The sequence below is a fragment of the Camelus bactrianus genome, chromosome 11, assembly GCF_048773025.1.
Source record: "Camelus bactrianus isolate YW-2024 breed Bactrian camel chromosome 11, ASM4877302v1, whole genome shotgun sequence".
Taxonomy (NCBI): domain Eukaryota; kingdom Metazoa; phylum Chordata; class Mammalia; order Artiodactyla; family Camelidae; genus Camelus; species Camelus bactrianus.
The window spans coordinates 48,122,038-48,148,057 of NC_133549.1; the positions used below are offsets into that span (position 1 = coordinate 48,122,038).

The 26,020-nt window shown below is 34.3% G+C and overlaps 1 protein-coding gene across 3 annotated transcripts in view; it reads right to left on the reverse strand.

Annotated features, from left to right (window-relative positions):
- HECTD2 (HECT domain E3 ubiquitin protein ligase 2) overlaps positions 1-26,020 on the reverse strand; it is a 63,689-nt gene that overhangs the window by 14,940 nt on the left and 22,729 nt on the right. For 2 of the 3 annotated variants that reach the window (XM_074373965.1, XM_074373966.1), the window contains exons 3-12: positions 18,033-18,171; positions 17,223-17,325; positions 16,122-16,211; positions 12,712-12,776; positions 10,320-10,365; positions 8,472-8,581; positions 6,895-7,043; positions 6,214-6,337; positions 3,732-3,828; positions 307-414 (exon numbers count right to left, since the gene is read on the reverse strand). In XM_074373965.1, the coding sequence (XP_074230066.1) occupies positions 307-414; positions 3,732-3,828; positions 6,214-6,337; positions 6,895-7,043; positions 8,472-8,581; positions 10,320-10,365; positions 12,712-12,776; positions 16,122-16,211; positions 17,223-17,325; positions 18,033-18,171 (1,031 nt within the window). The remainder of the gene's footprint in view (positions 1-306; positions 415-3,731; positions 3,829-6,213; positions 6,338-6,894; positions 7,044-8,471; positions 8,582-10,319; positions 10,366-12,711; positions 12,777-16,121; positions 16,212-17,222; positions 17,326-18,032; positions 18,172-26,020) is intronic. The other variant, XR_012510204.1, reaches the window with a different exon arrangement.

Below are 26,020 nucleotides of genomic sequence, written 5' to 3' on the forward strand. Positions count from 1 at the left end.
AGATGGTCTAGAATCTAGGTTACATATTCAGAAACATGAATTACTCACTTAAGTGTCCTACATAAAATCTTTTTCTGAAGATTTAACAGCAAACCATTAATAAACATATAAAAAAATGAACATAAGGTTTAATTGTGAACACAGAACTGTTTTTAACTATGGTATCAAAAGAAATATATAAGAAAGCACACTTACTGGTATGCAGAAGTAAAAGTCAGACTACTAAGGTTTTGGTAATAAACCATATTGTCAAATTTATTTAAAGCTTTAATCAATTAATATCATTTTGGAATAAATGATCTATACCTCATCAAGAGAATCGCTAACGAGATGTGTCCGCCTTACTTTCATATTTAGAAATAGCATATTCATATCAGGTCTCTGTCTTCGAGATACTTTATCCACCAGACTTTGCTGATTAAAAAAGAAAGCAAACATTTTCATTTTTACTTAAACTATAATTTCATTTAAAACATTTAAACACGTTAGTAAAAATCACATATTCTTCTCTATGCATCTCTTAAACAATTTCGTGAACTCAATTACACAAATTTTGATTTATGAAAATGCCTTATGCTTATTTCATTTTGGAACAATGGTAACCAAAGGGGGTCCAAAATGGAGGACCAAAAATAATTCACCACCGATAGTAAAGAATGTTGCATTATAGCTTCTATATGTTTCATCTCTTAAGTAGCGAGGTTTTCTGATTAATAAATACAAGCATAAAGTGGGAACGCTTGAAACAAGGTATATATTTTTGATGATAAAATTTGCTTGAGCTTTTTTTAGATATTGAATTTACTCTAAAAGTACAATTAGTCTACTTTTAGGAAGTAATTTGTCAACATTTATCAGAAACCATTAATTATGTTCAGAGACTTAGTCCCAGTAATTTCACTTCTGAGAATTCTAAATACAGAAAATACAGTGAGATGTTCATCACAGCATCATCTATAAAGGCAAGCCTCTAGAAATATCCTAAATATGTATCTACCTAATGGAAGATAATACACTTATTAAAAATAACTTAATAAAAATTACATAAAAACTATGTAAATAACACAGAAAATGTTTAAGGCAGGCACAACTGGAAAAAGGGGGGAACAAAATAGCACATACAATACTGCTTCTACTTCATTGCCTTTTAAAGATGTATAATATAGATAATATAGATAAAAATATCAAAAGAAAATTTACTAAAATGTTAAGAATAGTTATGTTTGGGTAATGGAAGTATGGATGATTTTCAAAATATAAGGCATATATCACTATCATTTATCACATAGTCTATCTGCTTGCATAGTGAATTGAATCTAAAGCTTTTTCAAACTATATGATCTTTGGTACAAAGAAAATGAATTATTGTGCAAGTTAAAGATGAACATTTCAGACATTTTAAATATCTGCAGCAATAGCTTTATAGATCAAATTTTAATACCTCAAATATATATAAGATGACTTTCATTATTTTGTAGATTACTATAATAAAACACTAATTCAAAGCCCTTCTTTCTCTCTCCAATATCCAACTCTAAAGGTTTTTAATAGTTTTTTCTTCTATGGGTCCTCCCTTTAGTGCTCAAGCAGATCTGTATTTCCAGGATAGTATCCTCTGTCATGGACCTGTTTTCCAACCCTTTCCTATCCGCTGTTCCCAGTCTAGCTCCTGGGAAGCTGTCACACTGGAAATACCCAACACACAAATTTAAACTAGGATGCTCATGGAAGACAAGGCTTAGGGCTATTCCTTCCATCAGGAATTCATACTGAATAGAAAGTGCTTCTAATGAAAGAAGTAACTCAACGATGGTAGAGTTTTAGACATAGTCTGATGAGGAAGTTATTTTTAGGTTAAGGAATCTCTTGCAACTTCAGATTATACTACATAAATTCTTGCTTACATTAACTACCTATAGGGCTGTCCTTGGGTCAAAATAGTCACCAGCCATTAATTCCAAGTGGTATGGCAGTTCACCAGTTAAAATGCTGGGAAACAGCCGTAACTGGTAATCCCACTTGACTCTTTCAGTCTCCACTCATCTGTGTCTGTGCTCTGTGGAAGACTCAGCCTGTGACACAATCGACAGCTGCCACTCTCCTTTTAATTGGAAGAAAAGCTTCACAAAAGATACTTAACATCTTACGTGTCAGTGACACAGCAGAAAACTGCTCAGAGGAACTTAGACAAGCTTCTAGCTCTTTAGCGTTTTTCTTACTAATATGAAAAATCATAGCCCAAGGTAGATAAAAGTATGAAAAATGCACATGAAATTGCATCAATGCAACTAACAGAAAATGTCAAAATGACTACCTATATAGACTAATCTTTGAGCCAGTATCTACCCAAGATTAATAATTCTGGTGCTAAATATACCTGTTTAAACTTACTTTTCAGGGGGGTAGTGTGGCTATGTTACTCCTTGATACACACAGGCAGTAAAATTTCTTCTAATATTCCCATACTCAGTATAAGCTGACTCTGGGATGTCAGGAGGCACTTAAATCTTTTGTCTCGCTCTCTGATAGAAAAAAATACTCACCTTCTGGTGACTTACTGAATAATAAACACTTTTTTTGATCTTTGATTTGATTTAGTAAGTTACAACCATTTTTTTTCCCTTCCACAGATTAGGTTTTAAAGTATCAGCTAATTACATTAAGTAAGGTAAACACTGTTTCTTGAACATTTCTTTCAGTTATATATCATTTATGCATGGGCATACTAAATTGTTTTGAAAATCATATTATTTACTGGGTCCAGTCCAAAAGGTATGAGAAACACTGACCAACTCTGTCATCAATAACCGTATTACTTCAAAAATCTTGATTTTAAACATCCCGTTTTCTAACTACCACCTTCTCATTTTAGAGCTAAACAACTCTTACTTTTTATGGTATTTTGAAGTCTCTTGGGTCTCTTTATTTGAAGGAGACTTCCCTCTAAGTTTTAAAGTTGTAAGTAATCATGTCACAAAAGCAGATCTTCAAAATACATGAGCATTTAAATGTACAGTTTAGAGCTCTAGCTTTTTTTTTTTTTTTTTAAAGCTGGGTCAATCTGGTCTGTATTTAGAGCAAGGCGGTAACTGTGCTGTGCTGAAAACACAAGTGGTAGCGAGTAGAAAGGACAGGCCCAGAGACCAACTTCATCCTGCTCCATAAGGTGCCTCACGCCAGCCTGCCTGCTCCCCCAGTTTCAATGGACCCCCGTGCACGTGGTCTCCTAAGAATCAGTAAAACATCTCTCATCTTCTTGGGATACATTTCTCAGTTTTCCAAGATTATATCTTTTGCTACATCTTCTAATTTTTCGTTTGTCTCTATTTGATTGTTGTAAAACCTAGAAAACGTGTCAGTGGTCTGAGTGGTTTGCTGTTAAGGACAGGCCTTCCCTTGTCCTCACTGTAGTTCTCATCCTTGCCCTGCGAGTTACCCCGGAGGATGGGATCTACAGAATAATGTCCAACAAGCTCCCAGGACTTTGGATCTGTGAGAGGCATTTCATCTTCCTGCTATGCATTTACGATATAATGAGAAGCTGATGAGGGGTATCTTTTTCCCATCTCATGAATAGGTAGGTTTAAGCACTTTTTGAGGGAGTATAATATAAATTTTACTTTTAACATTTCCTGGTTATGCTAGAACAATTCACAAGACAGTTGACTTATTTGTTCAATTATTTACTATATTGATTATAGTCAGCATAAATGTTTTCATAGCTGGCTTACCCTTGCGATGCTTATCATCTGTTGTTCTGAGTCTCTTTGAATAATGATTTTTTTTGCAGCTATAGAAATAACGAATGGGTACTGACAGAAGGAAAACCTGCTCAACAAGTGAAAACAGAAAAAGCAAAATGGTGTATTTTTAGCAAAATTATACTAAGGGAATCTAAGGTACCCCTTCTAACAATATTAAACATTACTTTTGTATTGTGTTTTACCACTTACAAAATGATTTTATGTGCATCATTTAATCCCCACAGCCCTGTGAAGTATGTTCCATTAGTAGATGTGCAGTGCCTTTATTTTCTAGAGGAAGCTACATCTAATGTTCTGAAATAAGCGCTAATCTACTTACATTGTTTATAGACAGTAATTTCAGTTTACGCAGTCACTTGTACATCATTACCTGTGAAAAATATGGACAACACCAGAACCAGAAGGCAGAAGTCCTGATGAAGGATTAGGACAGAAAATTCATGTGCAGAAATTAACATAAGAATCCACTATTATACGGGTGTTTCTGATGTGTGAGCTTCAGAAATCAGGAATTCTAGCAATAACTACAGTAGGAAAAGTGAAGTAATAAATTTAAGAGAATAAAATCAAAGTTAAGAAAAAGTGTATTGCTTTAGCATTGTATTTAATGCTATCGAAATATGAAATGATATGTATCTGTAAAAACCCAACCAAGGTTATGAAAATAACTTTTTTCTGGGGTCAGCGATCACATTCATTGCTTTGTAAAAGAGCCACAAACTTCACTGAGAGAAACGCATTTAGACAGAACTAGTATGGTGGCAACGACACTCAGGAGTTAGACTCCCAGCAGAAGTGGCTGCAGTGACTCCATCGGTTATAGCTGGAACACATCCAAGTAGTCAAGCAGCACATCTGTGACCACTGGGTGCAAGGCAGGCATTACGGGGAAAAAGGAGACAGCCCTAGTGCGAACTGAAAATAAAATGGCTTTCCCTTTGGAATGAAACCATTAAAAGGCAGTAATAAACTGCTCACGAGTACTATTGTGCAATAATTTTGAATCACTAAGTGCTCACTAAAAATTTGGAAGTGAAAAGAAATGTAATGAACTTCTTTTAGCAGGATGGATGTTGCTCTTATTATGTGCTTTAAAACAGTGCGTCTCAACCTTTCCCTAGTCATGGCACATAGGCAAATGATACCGTGTGTCTGACACACTGAGAAAACAGATGAGGCCGCCCATGGCCAGACATGTGACTTGCCCTGGGCCTCCAGGTCCCTCTCTAGGTCCAGACTGGCTTCCCAAGGGCTGAAGGGATCATAGGCTCAAACCTCTGGAACTCATTTTTGGGACACTAACAATATGGCACAGTGGTTAGAGGATTAAAAGATGTCACTGAAATATGCACAATAACTCTTGGAATTGTTTTGTGGTTTTTGTCTACATTAAAATTATATTAAAGTGGGACAAAAGGTGTGTTTGTAGAACAAATTTGGTCAAGAAAATACCCATTAGACTGACCAAGTTCCCCAGAAATGGAATTCTTATTCAGTTCTGAGTGTTCAGATGTGGACTGAGATATGTCCAGAAGGCCAGTCTCTGTTTTAGGCCAATTCTGGGAGAAAGGATCCCTGGAGGCTTGAACCAATTTATGAACTAACCTGGGGTTTTAGGTTACTTATATCCACACCATATTTCTTGGTCAGTCTCTTTTAGAATAATGCATTTGGCAGGATATTTCATGGTCTGGGAACAAATTATGTCTGTGACAGTCTTGCTGGTTTAATCCAAACTTTAAGTGTGGCTATCAGGTGTAGGATAACAAAGAATTTGGTCCAGTTTTTTGAAAATCTATTATATTGTCATAATAAATCATTTCTGGTGAAGCCCTTTTGCTACAACATCCATTCTTTTAATACTATATATAAAGGACAACCACTTTATCTACAGAAAAAGGGAGAAAAGGAGTGAGTGTATGTATGTACGTGCACACATGAGTGACTGCTGTGTTAGATCAGGCACCAGCAAACTATGGCCTATGGGACAAATGTTGCCTATGCTTGTGAATAAGCTTTTGGGACACAGACACATAGCTTCATTTACATAGTTTCTAAGGCTGTCTTGTGCTATAATGGTAGACCAGAAACTGTACAGCCCAAAGAGCCAAAAACACTTATAATCTAGTATTTGGCAGAAGAAGTTTGGTGACCGCTGTGCTGGATGACAGCACACAGAATAAGAAGATACAAGAAACTGCATACTAAGACAGAACTTTTCTTTCTTAAAAAGATGTTATTAATCAAATCCAAACCATATTAACATATATATAAATTCAAAATATCACAGAAAAAGCTTTAAGAAATATAGTATTTCAAGGCTAGATATCTACAAGTTTATATATAAAGATATGTGTATATTTAAATTTATTTACACAAACTTAAAAGCCAGTCATTACTTTATATAGTATTTTATTTTGTGAGTAATCAAATGAGCTTTTGATCATACCTGTGAGAGTTTCCAAAGCTCTGCCAGGTGTGGTATTCTTCCATGAGATCAATGTGATCCAGGGTGGAATTATAGAAATCAGTGTAAGGAATAAGGGTAGGGTGAACCAGACTGTTTGCAGAATCTGCAAAGATAAATTCTAACATAATGATCTTTTCCATGTGCATGATTCATTTTAAAGTCTACCAGATAGCCTTTATCTAGAAATTCCTATTTCAAGCGATTGTAGCTCTGAATTAAAAAGATAGTTTTAAAACTGGTCAAAAGGCAGCCAATAATTTCTTGCTTTTTTAAAAAAACTTTTGGTAGGGATTACATTAGTATAGCAAAGGGAGTGTGCAGATGGCAAGCTACCCATACTAGTCCCCCATCAGTGTTCTCTCTGAGGAGTCATCAGGAATTAATGGAAGTTTCAGTATTCCTAGAAATCACTACTTAGCAGGTCATAAGCAGGTGACAGTCATAACACAGAATACTGCCCAATAAAACGCATAAAGCATTTTCATTCTTATACATGACTTATGAAATCCATTAGCAAAACAGAAAACAAATTACTACAACTCTTCTCTTCAAAGGAATGGTTAAAGATGTAAGAATGCAACTACAGAATTTTGAGATCCTTATGGAAATACTCCTATATTTAACAAAGAGAAGTAAAGATGATTGAATAATAAAACCTACTAAGTAAAGCCAACACTTTAGATGCTGAGGGGATCCACCAGGAACACTTTGATATAGGTGGAAATTCTTCAGGCTTTGCAGGAAACAGGCGCAAAGAGATAAACTGGAGCAATCTCTCTACCAATTGTTTGAACCTCTTCTGGGATAATCTGGTAAAGATTTTTGAAATAACTCCAATCAAAATTCACATTTGCTATTTTGGCAATATATTTATTAGATATCAAAGTTCATCCTTGATGCATAAAATTTTAGAATAGTGCCCCAAATTCTATTAAGTTGCCAAAAATTTGAAAAGATGCAAAATCTTACCTCGAATATTATTTCTTAATATGAAATTAAACACTAAAATGACCATAAAGTTAGCATTAAACATTTCACTTTTAAGGCTTTCAATATTCAGTCAATTCTCATTAGTCACAGACTCTGTATTTGCAAATTCACCCTCTTGCTACAATTTAATTCTAATCCCCACATCAATAGCTGTGGTGCTTTCCTGGTCAATTCACGGCTGTGGCAAGAGTGGCAGAAAATGTGAGTCGCCAACAGTGCTGGTGCTGAGGCTGAACAAGGCGATGCTCTGCCTTCCTGCTTCAGCTCGCATACTGCAAACAAGGTCCTTTATGCAGTCTATTCAGTGTCATGTTTTTCACACTTTTATGCTTTATGTTTGGGATTCTGCTGTTCTAAAATGGGCCCCCAAATACAGTGATAAAGTTCTGTCTAGTGTTCCTAAGTACAATAAAGCTGTGATGTGCCTTATGGAGATGGTACCTATGCCATATAAAACTCACTCAGGCATGAGTTCAATGTTAATCAACAACAATTTAATATCAAATAAAGTGTCTTTAAATAGAAATATAGATAAAGCAAGGTTATGTACTGATTGGTTGATGAAAATGTCGGGACCAAAGGCTAGCAGGAACCTAACACTGTATTTCTTGTGGAAGCAATGGTTCAGGATTCACCAATTCAGTGTTCACAGTAGCTTTACAGAACACAACTATTGTGAATAATGGGAATTAGCTGAATATAAAGTATTTTTGAAAATATTTTGCTTCTTAAACTTTTATCAATCATAGGGAAAATACTGTTAATGTAAGTATAGTTCTGTGAAAAAGTGTTATACTGTTTAAAGTTGATATTAATGGCTAACATTTTACAATGACACTTTTAGGGAAGATAAGGCATCATGTAAATAATGGTGAAATAAAAAGACACAAATTAAAACAGTAATGTCTATGCAAATCCAATCACCACCTTTGAGATATATGAAAAACCAATGATAGGAATATGCTGCATAAAATGCAAAAGCAATGGACAGAAATCTCAACACCAGCTGGCACAACTGGAATGGTTACTTACATTAAAAACAGATTTTTAATGTATCCTCTATGTAGTACTAAAGAGTATGCTTGTAATTGTGAATTATAAGTATCATTTCTAAAGACCTGAAAACATCTGAATTATAAGTATCATTTCTAAAGACCTGAAAACATTTAATATATTTTATTATAAAACTACTAATAAACTTAAAACTGTAAGATTATAAAAATTCTTAATATCATAGAATAATTTACTTTTTAAACCAGTGAACTAGGAAATGATGGTCAGCTTCCACTAAGGTAGCTATCTGTCGGAGCAAGTGAGCATAGATGACATACGTAGATGTGTTATTAAATTGAGGATTCTGAAAAAGATATTAAAGATAATGTGTTAAAATTCTGTCAACATGTAAAAGGAAAGATACTAGGCTTAATGAGCTAAGTGGCAAATGCAGAAAACTAAACTTGAGATTATAAAACAGTAGGTGCAATCCTTTAAAACACTAATCTATTTGTTTAACTCTCTAACAGAGGCTTGGATTCCCACTGCGGTACAGTGGAAAGAGCACGGGCCTTGGAATTGATATAGATCTGGATCTGAGTGCTAATTCTGTCACTTACTAGCTATACACTCTTTGGGATGTTCCTTAAACTTTGATTCTCAATTTCCTCATCTGTAAAATGGGAATAATAATATCTTAGAGGTTGTTTTGAGTATTAAAAAAAAATGTAGGTCAAGTACTTAGCTTAGTGCCTGGTACAAATGGTGGCAATCACTCCTACCCAATTAAACAAAAACCTGGTTCTTCCTTGATTACAAATGGGTTAGGGTGGAGAGAATGCTAGAAAAAATGAAATAAAAGCTGGCTATGAAACCTGCCATTGTGAAATGAGTTATTTGCATATCTCACAAAGAAAAAGGGGAGAACCACATAATAGCTTCTAAGAACTTTTAAATGTTAAAGGAGAGCTTGTATAGTAAGCAAAACCTCGAGTTATAGTCCCCAAACCTAAAACTCCATCACCATGTACATTTCAGAACTCCATGGGAAAAATGAATATTATTGAAAGATAAACTGAAATTGTGAAAAATAAAAGAGCAGTGTGTATTTTTCAAAACTGACTGACTGGCAGTTAAGTTCAAAATTAGGGAGTGACCCCAGCTGAAAACCTCACCAAACGATAGCTCAAAGAACAAGATGTCATGAGCAGAGCTACTGCTGACTAACGTACTCACTTAAAAATCCAAGCTTCATGTTGTCACTTTCTAGCTTTTACCACCTCTACATATATTTCTTCTTTTTTCTAGTTTTGTCTTTCCCTTCTTACCTCTTTACTTCTCCTTGTATCTCTTCACTATCTCTTACCTATTTTCCCCTTTTTTCCATGTTTTCTTTTTTCCTCTCTCCTCCTTCTATCCCTAGCTTGCGTATTTCTTTTTATTGACCATAATATTGAGCTAAGTGCCATATCTTAATGTAATTTTTTCTTATCTTTAAAAATGAGATAGTAATCTGCATGAACACCTTTTGTAAATTGTAAAGAATAATACAGTCATAGTATGCTAGCTATGGGAATAACACATTTCCTTTTCAAAACACTGAAATTGCTTTTCATTTCTCTGGACCTTATTTTTTCATGTCAATGACTATCATTCAAGAGGAAAAAGTTCATCATCTTTGCTTTAGCAAATAAAAACAACCACTTTGATTTTTCCATTAGAACTCTATCTTAAACATTTATTGAAAATACACAGAAAAGTTAGAAACCACTAATTGGGAAATAAAAGAAAGTTTTGGAGCCCCTTAAAAAAATAGTTATAAGAAAGGAAACTTACTGATGGAGGAAGTTCTTTGACTCTCTTCCTGAATCTCACAGGAAGAATGCAAGAACTAAATTAAAATATTAATCCGAGAGATAATTTAGCCTCCCACTGTTTATCTGTTCTAGTTTTAATTCTCTGGTTATAAGTAATTATAATTTAAAAAGTATCAAAAATGTTGTTAAAAATAATACCTAGTATTTGATATCAGTTCACTTACAATTGCATAGACTGAGATATGAATTACACAACTTAGTTCAACCAAATTCTTGCTTTCTTACCTGTAAAAGTATAAAATATGCTCTAAGATCATCTTTTGTTCGTGGTCTGAAAAAGAAATAAGTGTAACTGATTACAGATGAATGTTTAATCTTAGAATACCTAATAAAAAATGATCAATAAATGTTTCTGTGAGAACTTATATGATAAAAGCCAAAACCAGGCTTAAGTTAATATGTATTATTATTGAGACAGTAACATATCCACATTATGTTGGGAATATAGGTTCCTCTGTGCTTACTCTAGACTGGTTCTGAAGAAACCTAAAAACTAAGTTAACTAGGAGGGAGAGAAAGCAAAGGCAAATGTGGTAAAAAGGTAATAAACGGTGAATCTAGGTGAAGGGTGAATGAGTTTTCATTGTCTCCTTTAACTGATCTGTAGCTTGAAATCCTATAAAATTAAATATTGGAGAAAAATGGTTCACCACCAACTATTTCCTTGAATTTCCCTTAAGAAAATAAAATGACCAAGTAATTATTTACTTTTCTGTTATGGTTACAAAATCTGAAAACATAAGTCATTGCCCAAAATGTACTAGATGACCTTTACAGAATGTAAAGCCATATTATCTGAAATATAAATATAAGTAACATGTATTAAAATTCGAAATTCATATGCATATATATGTATATATAATTTTCAAATTAGTAATATTTCTCTGTGGAAGAATTATCTCAACTGAGTAATGATTTAAATTATTTAGATTTAAATCAAATCTAAACTATTTCTTTCTATAATATTCTACATAATTGTCAGATTATTTTCTCAACAGGACTACTGTTTTGTTTTAGAAGCTATGTTTGAAAAGATTTTTTAAAAGCTCAAGGCCATTCCTAAATATGAAAATTCCTGATGGTAGAAGAGTCCATTTTTTTTCCCATCTTATAGCTATACCATGGAAATTTCCATTTTCCTGTCCTATGCACCAGTATTTTAGTACAGTATACAGTTCTGGGTACAGAAGTTGCGGTTAAGATCTCAGCCTCTTTCTTGCCAGACTGCCTGGGTTCTAATTCTGACTCAGGCACTTACTGTGTTAACTTGGGCAATTTACTTCTCTGTGAATTAGTTTCCTCAACTTTGAAATGAAAATAATCATATTACCTATTTCACAGGATTGTAGTGAAGACTCAATGAGAACTACATGTAAAACTTAGAAAGGTGCCTAGCCCATAGTAAATGGTCAATCGACTTTAGATCTTGTTGTTACCACCATAAACCCAAAATAAACCAAGATCTTTAGGGTCAAGACCACATGTTCCTTTGACAAGTAAGTCCCATCAGATTACCATTTCACTCTGTCTTGGGCACACAGTTGAGGAGCAGGGGTTAGGCAGCTGTGCGAGTGTGCTTAGGGGGGGACTGAGGTCCCTGCAGTGCCATCAGACCACTGGACTTCTTTCCTCCTAAGCATTCTCTTTACATTCCAACTTTTTTTCATTTTCAATGAGGTATTGTGTATTCAACCAGAAACGTAAAATTCAAAGAAAATGCAAATGTATTACTAGAATGATAAACTAGGAAAATACTGTTAAAGTTAAAAATCACATGAAAAATATAGTATGACTTCAATTGTTTTTAAAAAGCTGACTAGAAAAAACTGTAAAATGTTGACATTTTTACTTTTTTAATACTATTCTGCCTTTTCTAATTTTTTTATAGTAACTATGAATTTCTTTGAGAATTGGAACAATGTTATTAAAATATATAGAGTACACTTAACATATTTAAGAATTCTAGTTTGGTATTATTTTTAACTTGGGTTTAATACAAACATTTAAATTATAATTTAATGGTATTCCTTTGGCTTTAGTAGAAGCTATTATTTAAAATATAATGTTATTAAGTAATATAAATTTAAATAATATGTAATTTTAAAAGTATATTTTTGTGTTCTGCATATTCACAATTCAAAACATTATTAATTATATTGTCCATCATTCCTAACAATTCAATATTCAGTGCCAAGAAAAAAACATTTCAGTAGCTAAACTTACTTTTCCTCATATTGAGAAATAAGAAAATTGTGCTCTGGTTACCAGAAAACCCAAGGCTAAATGTAGTGCCCAAATTATTTCATTCTAGGTTACTGATGTAACTACCCATTCTAGTTTTGTCAAACACATGTTTATCTGTACCCAACAAATTTTATATACAATTTTAAAGAATTCACAGATCCCTGAAGCTCACCTGTGAACCCTCCTGAGAAGTCATAAAGCTTGAGGTAAAAAGCTTTGTTACATACGGTTTATAATTTCTTCTGATCTGTTTTTATTATAGAAACTAAAATCTTTTCTGAGAGTAAAATACATACATATATATTAAAGATGCATGAGGTGTATAAATTAACCACCTGAACTAATTAATTAGCCAAATATTAGTTCGAATTACCCTTTCCATTCTCGTAACAGGCTGTTAATGATTCCCTTTAATACTGTCTTCTGAATGTCTTGAGGCTGTAGGCAAAAGAGAATCAAGACATAGTTAGGATTAGCCACTTAGGTGACTTTTATATGATTATTATATTTACAGATTTGTTTCAACAGTTAAAATCAGAGTTGATGACTGAGGACTGCCATTTACAGTGGTCTCAATTTCATATCTGAGAGCCTGAGTGAGCACCAATGACACAGATCTCAAGAACGCTCCCTGGGATGTGCACTGTACAACCTGCACAAACATACGGTGCCCCTTTAATGACCAACATCAGTTTTATATGGCAGTGAAAAACAGAAAAGCAATCTCCCTTTCTCTGGATTCACAGGATAAAACCATGAACACAAGTCCAAGAGTAGCATGTTTAACAATGTAAAATGATTGCATAAATTTTGGACATATTTCACCCTACCAATACCAAGTTATAATTAGCAGTTAAACCCACAATTCATTATTAAGTACAACCAAATTATATTCAATAAAAAATAAGGTAACAAGATAAAAATGTTACAGGATTTGAAAAAGGTACTACATAATATTCCTTTATAGTTTAATAATTCAAATACTAAAAATATCTTATTTACTACCAAACATGTCACAAAAGAATGAGTAAAAATAAGACACATCTAGATGGTGCTTTAGTTTATGAGAAATAATGACTAAAACCTTCATTAATTTAGAAGTTTCAAATACATAGTCATTACACTTTCTCTGTGTCATGTTGTTATATGAAAGATGCATACGTCAGGAAAACAAGTATCTATCATGGATTTATTTTAAAGAATCACAATCACTTTTAAGACATTCTGCACTGTCTGTTCACACTCATTCAGCCTAGTATTTTACTTTATACACATACTAAATATGTCATTCCTTTCCTCTCCTCTGCTTGGAGTGACCCTTCACACCCAGAAGGCCACCACCACCCCTGAACAGTGGACAGCTGCAGAAGAAAAATCAGACAAATGTGCTGACTGGACACAAACAATGAGTTTATGACACAAATCTCAAAAGGATGCTCAGCATGTTTTCTGGCTCCCACTACTGCTGGGAAGATGTCTGTAGACAGTTAATTACTGTTCCTTTGTGGATGATCTGTCTTTTCTCTGTGATTATTTGTAAGATCTTCTCTTTATTTAGATGTTACACAGTCTCACCTCAATGTGTCTAGGTTTACATTTCTTTTAACTTGCCTGGTATATATTGTGTTTCCTATGTTATTTGTGGATTCACACACATCTTGTGTCAGTTCTGCAAAACCCTCAGCCATTAAACATACCTTCATTCTTTCTATACTCTGTATCTGAGACTCCAAATGAAATGTATCCTGTTATCTTTACTTTCTTCACACTTCTTTCTTTTTCCCTGTGTCTATGCTGAGACATTTTTTTCTCCTCTAATTCACTTCACAGCTGTCTCTAATCTGCTATTTAATGCATCTACTGATTTTTCTACTTCTAAAAATTCTATCTGGTGTCAAATCTAATTATTTTAGATAGTCTGTTGATAGTCTCAGTATCTGAATTCTTAGGGGATCAAAATCTGTGTTATTTTTTCTGACTCTCATTTAGTTAATTTTTTATCTAAATGCTTATCCATCATATTTAGTTTATTACATTCTGTGGGAATCCTAGGACCCTAAAAGTGAGGATTTTAATTTTTCTTCTAGAAGCTGGTGGGCAGGGGGGCAAAATGGTGAGGACAGTGGGGAAAAGACACTCTTTGGACTTGGGACTACTTTAGCACCCACCCTTTCAGAGTCTCTGGTTTATCCTGGATCGCTTATTCAACTACCTCAACTTGCTGCTGAGACAAAGCTTAAACTCCAAGTTTCAGTGTGATGCCAGTACAGTGATTTCTTACTGCTCTCTCCAGTCTCAACTATTTTTCAAAACTTTCTTTTTGAATAAATCCAGGTTTAGCAGTGTTGTCAGTAAAGTACAAAGAACTCTTTTTTTTTTTCTTTCGATCTTTCAATTGAAGATATATAAAGCACAGTGTATAAAAGTTACTTGGCTTAGGTTTTTTTTCCTCCAGTATGGTTATGGTATTCATTTGAAATGTAGTTTTTTTCTTGTTTGTATTCCATTTTTAAGAGTTTTTCCTCATGTTGTAGATTTAATTTTTTTGGTGTCTATAAAATATTAACATCATCCCAAGTTAAAAGAAGTCAGAGAAACGTCCCTCAGAGTGGAACTTGGGGTCACAGTGTATGCATATGCTTAGTGCTAGTAATAATACCAGGCAGTTTTCCTAAGTGGTTGAACTAGTTATACTTTATCAGGGTAGAAAAGTTCCAATTGCTCTACAATATTGCCAATTCTGGGCAAGGTTTTAAACTTTTTTTTAAAATTAATTTTGAAATGTGCAATGTTAACAATGATAACAAATGTTAGTTAAGTACCCTTCCATGTACTTAACAATGAAGTGCTGAGATTAGGAATAAGACAAGTATGTTTGCTATTACTTCTCTTATTTGAAATTATACAAAAAGTGTTAGCCAGTGTAATAAGGCAAATACGTACATCCATCCATATACACATACAAGATACAAGGATTGGAAAGAGACAAAACTCTTGCTTTTCACAAACGACATGAGTATAGAGAAAATCCAAATAAATATACTGATATATTAGAATTAATGAGTGAATTTAGCAAGGTAATTAGGTAACAATAAATATATGAAAGTATTTTCATATACTGGTAACAATTAGAAAGTGAAATTATAATAGCATTAAAAAAAATCAAGTTCCTAGAAATAAATAAAACAAGAAATGTGTTAGACCTTTACCCAGAAAACATGACTAAGAGAAATTAAAAATTTAAGTAATGAATCTTAAAGGGATACACCACGCTCATAGATGGAAATGGTGTCAAATCTTCATAAAGTGATCTGTAGCAGTGAGGTTCTCAAAATCTGGTCCCTGGGTCAGGAAGATCAACACATCTTGGAACCTGTTAGACTTTCATCCTAGACCTGCTGAATCTGGAACTCTGTGTATTAAGGAGACTTTATGCAATTCTGATACATGCTAAAATTTGAGAACCACTGGTCTATAGATTCAGTGTTAATTCCAATACAATCGAGTAACCTATCTCCTTTTGCTGAGTCAGTAAAATATGATTTTTATTTTAGCAAGCCTTTCTAAACAAGGACTGGACATGAAAGTATTTTCTGCTGAATTCTCATTTAGTTAGAAATCTAACTTTCTGAGAACTCCAACTAAATTTACCATAAAATTATGTCAGAGTTTCTAATGTAATTATGTTACAAGATGACTTTTACAATATTTATGTGGCTATTTTTAAAATACAGCAGAGTCAAAGAATTACACTATTTGCATGTGTTCATAAACAATACTTACAGTATTAAGTAAGGCATCATATACAGCATTCACAAATTTAGCATTAATCCCAGAGTCTTCAATAGTATTAAATGAGGCGGAGGCATCTTTCTGCAAATTCAATTAAGAAATTATGTGTATATACCATTTTATGAAGTAGTCTAAGTAACATCTGAACCATAATGATTCCTACATAATTTCTAATAATTTTAGTATAATGATTAAAACAACAACTGTTAGGGCAAAACTGCTAAAAATAAAAATAAATATATAAGGATTATCTTAATAACTTTTTTAAAACTGAAAGAATGGAGTCAAACATTAACATCAGTACAAATAAAAACAATCCAAGATAGCACTTAAGTAATATTTACTTGTGATACATGTAATTTCAGAATTAATACATATTTATGTTTGCTTAAATAGTTGCTTAAGCCCACACTTGATATAAAAAGAAGTAAACTTATGTATCTCTTTTTGGAAAATTTAAAATGACACCTGCACCCCAATGTTCATAGCAGCACTATTTACAATAGCCAAGACATGGAGACAGCCTAAAAGTCCATCAACAGATGACTGGATAAAGAAGCTGTGGTATATTTACACAATGGAATACTATTCAGCCATAAAAACGACAATATAACGCCACTTGCAGCAACATGGATATTCCTGGAGAATGTCATTCTAAGTGAAGTAAAACAGAAAGAGAAAGCAAAATACCATATGAGATTGCTCACATGAGGAATCCAAAAACAACAACAACAAAAAAGAACATAAATACAAAACAGAAACAGACTCATAGACAGAATACAAACTTGTGGTTGCCAAGGGGAAGGAGAGTGGGAAGGGACAGACTGGGATTTCCAAACTTGTAGATACTGACAGGCATATGCAGAATAGATAAACAAGATTATACTGTACAGCACAGGGAAATATATACAAGATCTTGTGGTAGCTCACAGCGAAAAAAAATGTGACAATGAATATATGTATATTCATGTGTAACTGAAAAATTGTGCTCTACACTGGAATTTGACACAACATAGCAAAATGACTATAACTCAATAAAAAATGTTAAAAAAAAAAAACTAAAAGTGAAAAATGTGTTTTATGTATTATTACCTTAAATGCACCATTTAGTTCCGGGAAAGAATCAAATGTTGTGAGATAAAAATCATGTACTGTTTTCCAATCTCCTGATGACTTAACTTTTTCTACATCTTCCCTAAAATAAAAACATTTATTAGCCATAATTAATAAAAATATTATTCATATAAAATAGCATTAATTCTTTACAAAGAAATGTCACCAAACTTGCAACTTGACATAACGAAGCTGAATATAGAAATATGTTCCAGTTAATGTAAATAGTTTATAAATTTATAATTCCTAATTGGAGTAAGATATTAATCCAGTTTCAACTTACCCATTTTTTGCTTTTTAAAAAGTCGATTTTCAACATCCTCCTTATAACTATCACTCTTTTCTTCACTTTACAGTCAAATTTCTTGACAGATTTTATTTACTTTATCTCTACTTTCTCATTCTCACTTAGTCCTTCAAGTTACCCATTTGGGTTTTTTTAGTAGTGACATAGTTTTTATGGTTTTTGTGACAAATAATAGAGGAAAAAATTTTTTTTAAAAAGAAAGCATTCTATTATTTTATTACCACCTTTATCTCCTTTTGCTTGCTTTGACTCATTTTCTCTTATTTAGTGTTTCTTTTGCTGCAACATTATCTACCCCTTTACCTGTCACTTATATGTTTGTTTTCATCTTCAGCTTGAGATACCTGAATCTTCTGTGCCTTGGCTAATACCTTATAACAAGCCGTAAGTTCAATTAATTTCTCACCAAAACACATTAAATTATGTAAAGTGCTGACATGCGGGTGACTGTATGTCTACACATAATAGTGAGCCAAACTTACAGAAAGTCTTTCATAGTTTTGGGCTGAACTGGAAGGACAGGTTCTGGAAGAACTGGGGCCTTTGTTTCGGATGATCCTGCATCTACAGAGATGCGCTGTTTCTGTCTAACATCAAGGCAAATTGGTGGTAGGTCTCTCACTGTGAAGCATAAAAAAGCATTCAGTGTAATTAATCATAAAATTTCCCCAAACTACAAAATACCAGACTAACTCAACATGAACAAAACACAAATAGATTTTTTTGAATTGCATTCACCTTGGGATCATGTAACAGAGAAACCTACCTTAGAGAAGGGCACTTACCGAAGGGTCTATTGCCAGTTCCCTCCAACTTCACCCACAACAGATAAATTAGGCTGTATTTGACATTAAAAGTTATCTATAGATATCATAAAGAATTTTTCTTTCCCCTCCTCCCTTCCCCTAAGTTGCCTTTCAGGACATGTTTCAGTGACACTAGATGTTTTTAGTTGTTTGGTAGCTTTCTGACTATAGCTGACCCATGAACAATGCAGGAGTTTGGGCACTGACCCCCAGTGCAGTTGAAAATCCACACGTAACTTTATAGTTGGCCCTCTGTATCCACAGATTCAACCAACCATGGATCCTGCAGTGCTATAGTACATATTTACTGAAGTTCATTGAAAAAAATCAGCATATAAGTGTATCTGCACAGTTCAAAGCCATGTTGCTCAAGAGTCAACTATATGTGCAAATCATTTTCTTTAATCTCTTTTTTTTTTTTTTTAATGAAAATACTGGTGATCGAACCCAAGACTTGTGCATGGGGCTATACCTCCAACCCCCTGTATATGCAATTCTTTATTGGCATTTTAGCATTTTCTTACCAATTTACATGAACATATTATGTATTTTTTTCCCAAATATCCACCAGCTCATTTCTTGTCTTTTTGTTGCATTTCATTACCTTATAACTGTTAAATAAAACAAGTACAGAAAAACCTCATACAACAAATGTATGGCTTAATGAATTACTATAAGGCTTAATGAACTATCTTCGAAATCACTAACCAGTTAAGGAATAGAGTGTGACCAGCTCTTCCTTACTCTGTCTATTCCAATTTTAGTTAATTTCTCTCAATCTCTTTCTTTTTAAATTTTAAATATTTCCTCCTTCCCATCTTCTAGTTCTCTAATGGTATTACCTGTTAATGTTTACTTGTATTCCTTCTAGTTTATTTCTAAAATTAAGAAAAAAATCAAATTTCTTTCTTTATTGTCACCTTTTTCAGTTTTTGCGGTTCTTTTTGTGTGTGTATGCAGGGGGAGGTGATTAGGTTTATTCATCTATTTTATTTTTGGAGGAGGTACTGGGGATTGAATGCAGTACCTCATGCATGCTAAGCACACATTCTACCATTGAGCTATCCTCTCCCTCTCAGTTTCTGCAATTCTGATTTATGTTTTTCTCAAGTGCTATATTATTTTCTTAATGAATTTTAGCTCATCTTGAAAGAGTATTTTGTTTTTTTGTGTGTGGGCATGTGTTTCTGACGTGCTCTAACCGTTCAAGTGGCTGTTACTGTTTTTTGTTCTTTTTTTATTACAATAAATTTTGTAATTAAATATTATAATCTACAATTTTATAGTTAAAAACTATAGAATTTGACCTTGCTGCTCTTCTGTAGCCAATTTTATTTGAAATTAATTTCCCCAAACTTTTAGAAGGGGTAGCTCTTTTTTGTTGTTTTTATGTGGAATGCAAATATATTGCAGCTTGCTTTCTGAGATTTCCAGGCTCTGTTTCCCTCCTCCATGTTTAAGTACTCTCTTTCCTTAATTTCTATTGTCCCAGTGCTGCTCAGATTTGATTCTAATCTCAGAAGGGGCCCCTGTCCTGGAAGGGAGCCATGGATTTGAGAATTCACAGGGGTCACCTGCTCCTTTCAGATCTCAGCATGGGCCCTCTGCATCCATCTATTCTTGGCAAAACCCCTCATTACATAATATCCCTCTCTGGCTCCAGCAATTTTCTTTGTTCTAAGTCTACTTTATCTGATGTTAATATAGCTGTTACTGTTTCCATCATTTTATTTTCAACCTGCCCATACTGCCACATTTGAATTGAGTTTCTTGTAGATAGCATATAGTTGGGGCATGTTTTTAATCTACTCTGCCAATCTCTGTCTTTTAATTGATATATTTAGACCATTTACATTTAATATAATTATTGATATGTCATTTAATTTTTTTGTTTTCTATTTGTTTTCTCTTATTTTTCCTACCTCACTGGGTTACTTGGACATTTTTCAGAATTCCATTTTGATTTATCTGCAGTGTTACTGAAAGGTTGCTCTGGATATTACATTGTATACACATAACTTATTTTGGTCCACTGGTGTTATCATTTTACCAGCTGAAGTATAGAAATTGTACTGCTTTGACATTTCTTTACCTTTCTCTGTTTATCATTATCTTAAATATTTCCTTACATACATTTAGAACCATACCAGTCAGTGTTATAATGTTTGCTTCCACTGTCAACCATAATTTAGAAAACACAAAAGGAAAACGAAAGTCTATTGCATTTACCTATTTTTGCTTATCATGTTCCTTCTTTTTATTGATGTTTGAAGATTGCTTCTTTTATTGTTTTCTTTCTGTTTAGAGAACCTCTGAATTCATACTTTTAGACCATCTACTGGCAACAAAATCTTTTCACTTTCCTGAGAATGTCTTGATATTCTCTCCATTCCTGAAAAATATTTTTGCCAAGTACAGGATTCTGGGTTGGCAGTTCTTTCAGCCATTTCCTTCTGGCCTCCATGGTTACTGAGAAGAAATCTGCTGTTATTTGAAATGTTTTCCCCTATAGGTAAAGGTGTCCTGTTTCTCTGGCTGCTTTTCAGCATTTTGTTGCTGTTGTTTTTAGTTTTCAGAGGTCTAATTATGACTTGATGAGGATTCTTTGAGTTTATCATGTATGGGATTTGCTCAGCTTCCCACACCTGTAAGTTTATGTCTCTTGCCAAATGTGGGAAGCTTTTAGTCACTTCTTGAGTATTTTTTCAGCCTACCCTCATTTTCCTCTCCTTCTAAGACTCCAGTGACAAGAATGTAATATCTTTGGTTATAGTCCCACAGGTCTGAAACGATTGACTTTTTCTTTCCAGTCTATTTTTCTCTTTATTATTCAGATTGGGAAATTCCCATTGGTCTATATTTCAGCTCATTAATTCCTATCCCCTCCATTCTGCTGTTGAGCCCTTCCACTAAGCATTTTACTTTGGTACTGTATTTTCTCAAGTATCAGTACTTCCAAACAATAGAATAGATTAATATTTTATAGATTCTAAATTCTCCAATAATGAAATATACACATATAGAACTTAATTCCACTCTAATGTAATCAGGGTATATATTTCAACTAAGCAAACACAACAGTATCAATCATCATAGCAGTAACATAGATATAAGGTCCTCCTTCCTTATTCACTCTCCCAATCAAGCATCTAAACTTGGATCTGTCACTGACTTCAACAGACTGAGACAAATTTTATTAGTGTTAGGGTATCTTTTAAAACAAACTTTCATATTAGAAGATAGTACTGAGATGCCAATTTCTTATACTCAACAGCAATGGTTTTCAAATTTTATTGTATATCAGAATCACTGGAAGATCTTGTTGAAATAACACACAGATTACTAAGGCCCTCTCAAAGTTTGTGATTCAGTGGGTCTGGAGTGGGGCCCAAGAATCTGCATATATAACATGCTAGTCTGGGGATCACACTGAGAAACACTGTTCAGTGGTTTAAGGAGAGAACAATGATACTGAAAGTATAAAACAGATGATTAAATTTCTAACTCAGTTCTATAATTAATTTTTTAAATTATTTATTTATTTATTTACTGGGGGGAGGTAATTAGATTTATTATTTTTTTAATGGAGGTACTGGGGATTGAACCTAGGACCTTGTGCAAGCTAACCATGCACTCTACCACTGAGCTATACATACCCTCTCCCTTATAATTAATTTTTATTAAATATGGAAATGTCCAATTTCTAGCAATTTGTACTTTAAGCACAAATTGGACAGAAGTTCAACTTTTTAGCAAGTAAAATTAGGTATCTCTGCAAATGATTTCTTGTGGGCTTTGAAATCTTTGTTAATGGGAAAGAATGTTACAGAAAAGAACCTCTCTCCAACATCAGTCTTGTTACTATTATCTTTTGAGGCTCCTCAATAGTTTCTCTTCCTCTTCACCAGGCTTATCCTTCCCTATCCCTTCCCACACACCTTTCCCAACCTGGGTATAAACACCCACTATTAGATACAAACAGACTCATTCACATATAAATTAACTTCTTCACTCACAGAGTATATATACACATTTTTATACCCACTCATTTTTATTAATACCATGCTGAGATGGAAGAGGGAAATTTTTATTAGTAAGAGAACTGGATTTTGGCAAAGACTGAGAGTGGGGAGATACTTATATAAGAGCAATTGTAATGCCAAAGCTGAGAGGATTATAGGGTGAGGTTAGAACCAGAGGCCCAAATGGAATTTATTTTTAGTTCAGAAGGTAACTTGGACTGAAGAGTAATGAAGAATGTTAACGTACTATGTTAATGGAACTTGAGTCAGAAAGAAAGGCAGAATCCTTTGCTCACATTAGTGAATGAAAGCCAAACTACAGGATGTGACATTCAACTATTAAGAAAGGCAGAATAACAGCTCACAGCTGCTCACATGTCCCTGAATATCAAGGCATTGTTTCCAGAGACAGGCTTTCAGCCTGTTCTCACAGATGGTTATTAAAACCTAATTCAAAAGAGAAAATCAATAACTGTGGTGATGAGGAATTAATTAAATCTCAAACTGATATTATAAATAGAACGAATCTTTGTTTTATCATATGCAGCTTTTTCTGAAATACGGAATATCTTAATACACTGAAAAAAGTCAAAATAAATTTATCAGTGAAACTGTCATTTAGGTTTCATTCAGCCAATACTTGGGAACACTCTGTGCTAAATTGATAAGCAGTAATCATTTTCCCCTTTCTTTTAATATAGTGTTGCCAATTTTAGTTGGTTGCTTAGTAACATTAAGTAAAACACTTGATACCAGTATAAGAAGAAAAAGGGTTATAGTGGGGGTTGGTAGTATATTTTCAAAAATGTGAAGATCATAATACAGCAATACATAAGGGTGTGAGATTATTAGCCAAATTTTACCAGCTCACTGTTCTCAAGAAGCTAACCAGCTGACTCTGGTTGGAGACCAATAATATGTAGCTTTCCATAACTGTAGCCACCAAGATGAAGACTGACATTGCAAACTGGCCACATGATTAGGAAACTGAAGACTGTTTCTGGTCAGACAGCCCAGGTAGCAACAGTGGCATCAAAGGTAAACAAAGTCTTGACGTAGGTTAGGTGTTCAGGAGGAGGAACCTGGGTCTCCGTCCCTTATCCTGCTATTACTGGGAGAAAACACTGATATAAAGGTTTCCTGCTGGTGACACACTGTTGCAAAATGCTATACCCTAAGCTTCATCCCAAATAATCTGTAACTAAATAATAAGTAATGGGAAAAGCACCAGCCTTGCAAGTAAGGGCTAAGGTCCTGTTGCTGGCTAGGTTACTAACTTTCATGAAACTCCTTAGGCCTCAGCCGTGACATAAAATGAAAGAGATGGCCTAAGTCTGTCATTCCCAAGAAGAACTTCAAGGGCCACCTCAGGGGAATGGTGCTGTGTTGATGTGTACTCAAAGCAGCTCAGCTTTTCTCTGCTTCATATAATGATGCTCTAAGAAAAATTTTGTTTTTCAAAAACTGTTTTGCTATGAAAAGAAAAAATAACAAATATAGGTTTGAAAACCACTGGTTCAATAACTTCTAATTTACATCTCTACAACTTTAAAGAACAAAATGCACAGGACTTATAAACCAGCCCAAAAAAGTAGAAAAAAATTATCTACTAGAGTGAACTACATAATGACCTATAACAGAAAAATTTAAGAAGCCTGGAAACTTGAAGAAGCCTGGAAACTTAACACTCATATGTCATTTAAAGATCTGCTTTTAGTTACAACTTCTTGCCTTACAACAGGGTAAAAGAAAAAGGTCTGAAATAAAGAGTCAAAAGACCTGGCTTCCCTTTCTAGATCTACATTTTACATTCACATGATGTGGTGATTTTAAAATATGTCCATAAATGCTTTGCTATTCCTCCCATCAAAAGATGGAGTCCAATTCTTCTCCCTTTGAATATGGGCCAGCCTTAGTGGCTCCATGCTGATGAAAAATGTGGCAGAAGTGATGCTGTATGACTAGATTACAAAACGCAATAAAATTTCTGCTTGGCTGTCTCTTTTGGGATGCTCACCCTTGGAATCCAGTCACCATGCTGCGAGGAAGCCAAGCTGCCAATGGAAAGGCCAGGAGTAGGTATTCTAGCTAGAATCAACATCACCAGCATGTGAGTGAACAAGCCTTCAGGTGATTCCAACGTGGAAGACAGACACCAAAACAAATAAGCAAAAGCAACTTGGAAGAATCAGAAATCATGCACGGAGGGAAAAAAAAGTGTAAACCTATCACTAATTCACTCAGAGGGATAAAAGTACAATCACAAAATAAGAAGGAACTGTAAAAAAAGAAATATTCAGAGAGAAGGGAAAAAAATTCTTGTCAATTAAAAGCATATAAGCAGAAATAAAATACTTAAAAGAAGGGTTTTGAGGAAATTCTAAAAAATATAGAGTAGAAGGATAAAGAAATGGAAAATAGGAGTGAAAAAGTAAGAACATGAAGCATTCAGAAGGTCTGGGTTTTGAATAATAGGGGACCCAGAAAGAAAGGCTAGAAAAAGCATATGGGAGAAAATCACCAATAAAAAATATTCTAGAAAATTTCTTGGAATTCAAGGACATGAGCTGCTTGATGGAAAGGGCCTACTAGATACACAGCACAAAGAATGAAAGCAGACCCACACCAAGGCTCAGCACTGTGCAATTCCAAAATCCCCAAGACAAAGTGACAGCTCTACAAGCTTCCAGAGACAGATAGAAGCAGAGAGATGGAGATGCAGATGTATTATACACAGGACCAGGAATCACAACAGCCAAAGATGAGAGCTGCAGTCTGCACAGATGAGAACAGAGTGGTCTAAGAGTGAGCAATTTTGGTGCCTGTCATGACTGTCTTTGTACTCTTTCTAACTGAAGACAGAATAACACTGTTATCTGTACTTTGATTTGTCTTGCCAGCGGGGTGATAAAATTCCTGCTCTCCATTGGTCTCAATCAGCTGCGGACACTCGGTTCACCTCACTGCTCTAACCTGTGGCGCTCCTGACAGCTGGAGAGGCCGTCTGTCTCCCAGACATCTAATACACAGCGCAAATCACAGCTCTGTCAGGTGTCCTTATACTTGTCCTTTGTTCCCTGGGACTCACTTATGACCTTGCCCACTGACTACCTCAGAAGGGACATTTTTGGGGAAGTCGGAGCCAGATCTGATTCACAGACTCTGTTCTGGTTATCATCTCCTGGAAATCTTCATTTAACAGTGGCAATATTGTCCCTTACACATCCAGGTCTGTGCTTGCTATTCAGTTTTTCAAAACTAAGCAGTTTGTTGTTTATGGAAAGGTACAAAGGTAACTAAACTTTTATAAAATTGAGGGAACAGTAGCTACCTCTGGACAGAAAGGCAGGGCAATGTGATTGGGGTGGGCTCACTGCAGCTTTTAAGGGGACTGTAATGTTCTTTTTCTTAAATTTGAGTGCTAAGTTCATGAGTTTTCATTTTATTATTATTGAAACCATATACAAATGTTGATTATATTCTTCTATATGTGTGACATGTTTCAAATTTTAAAAAATCTGTGGGGTCATTTACTCATGAGGTAAGAGTGATGGGCAGTCCTGCGCCATCACAATCCCCTCCCCTACAACTTACTGCTTATATGTATTACCCTCACATTTAGTGCATTTCATAAGGCACAAA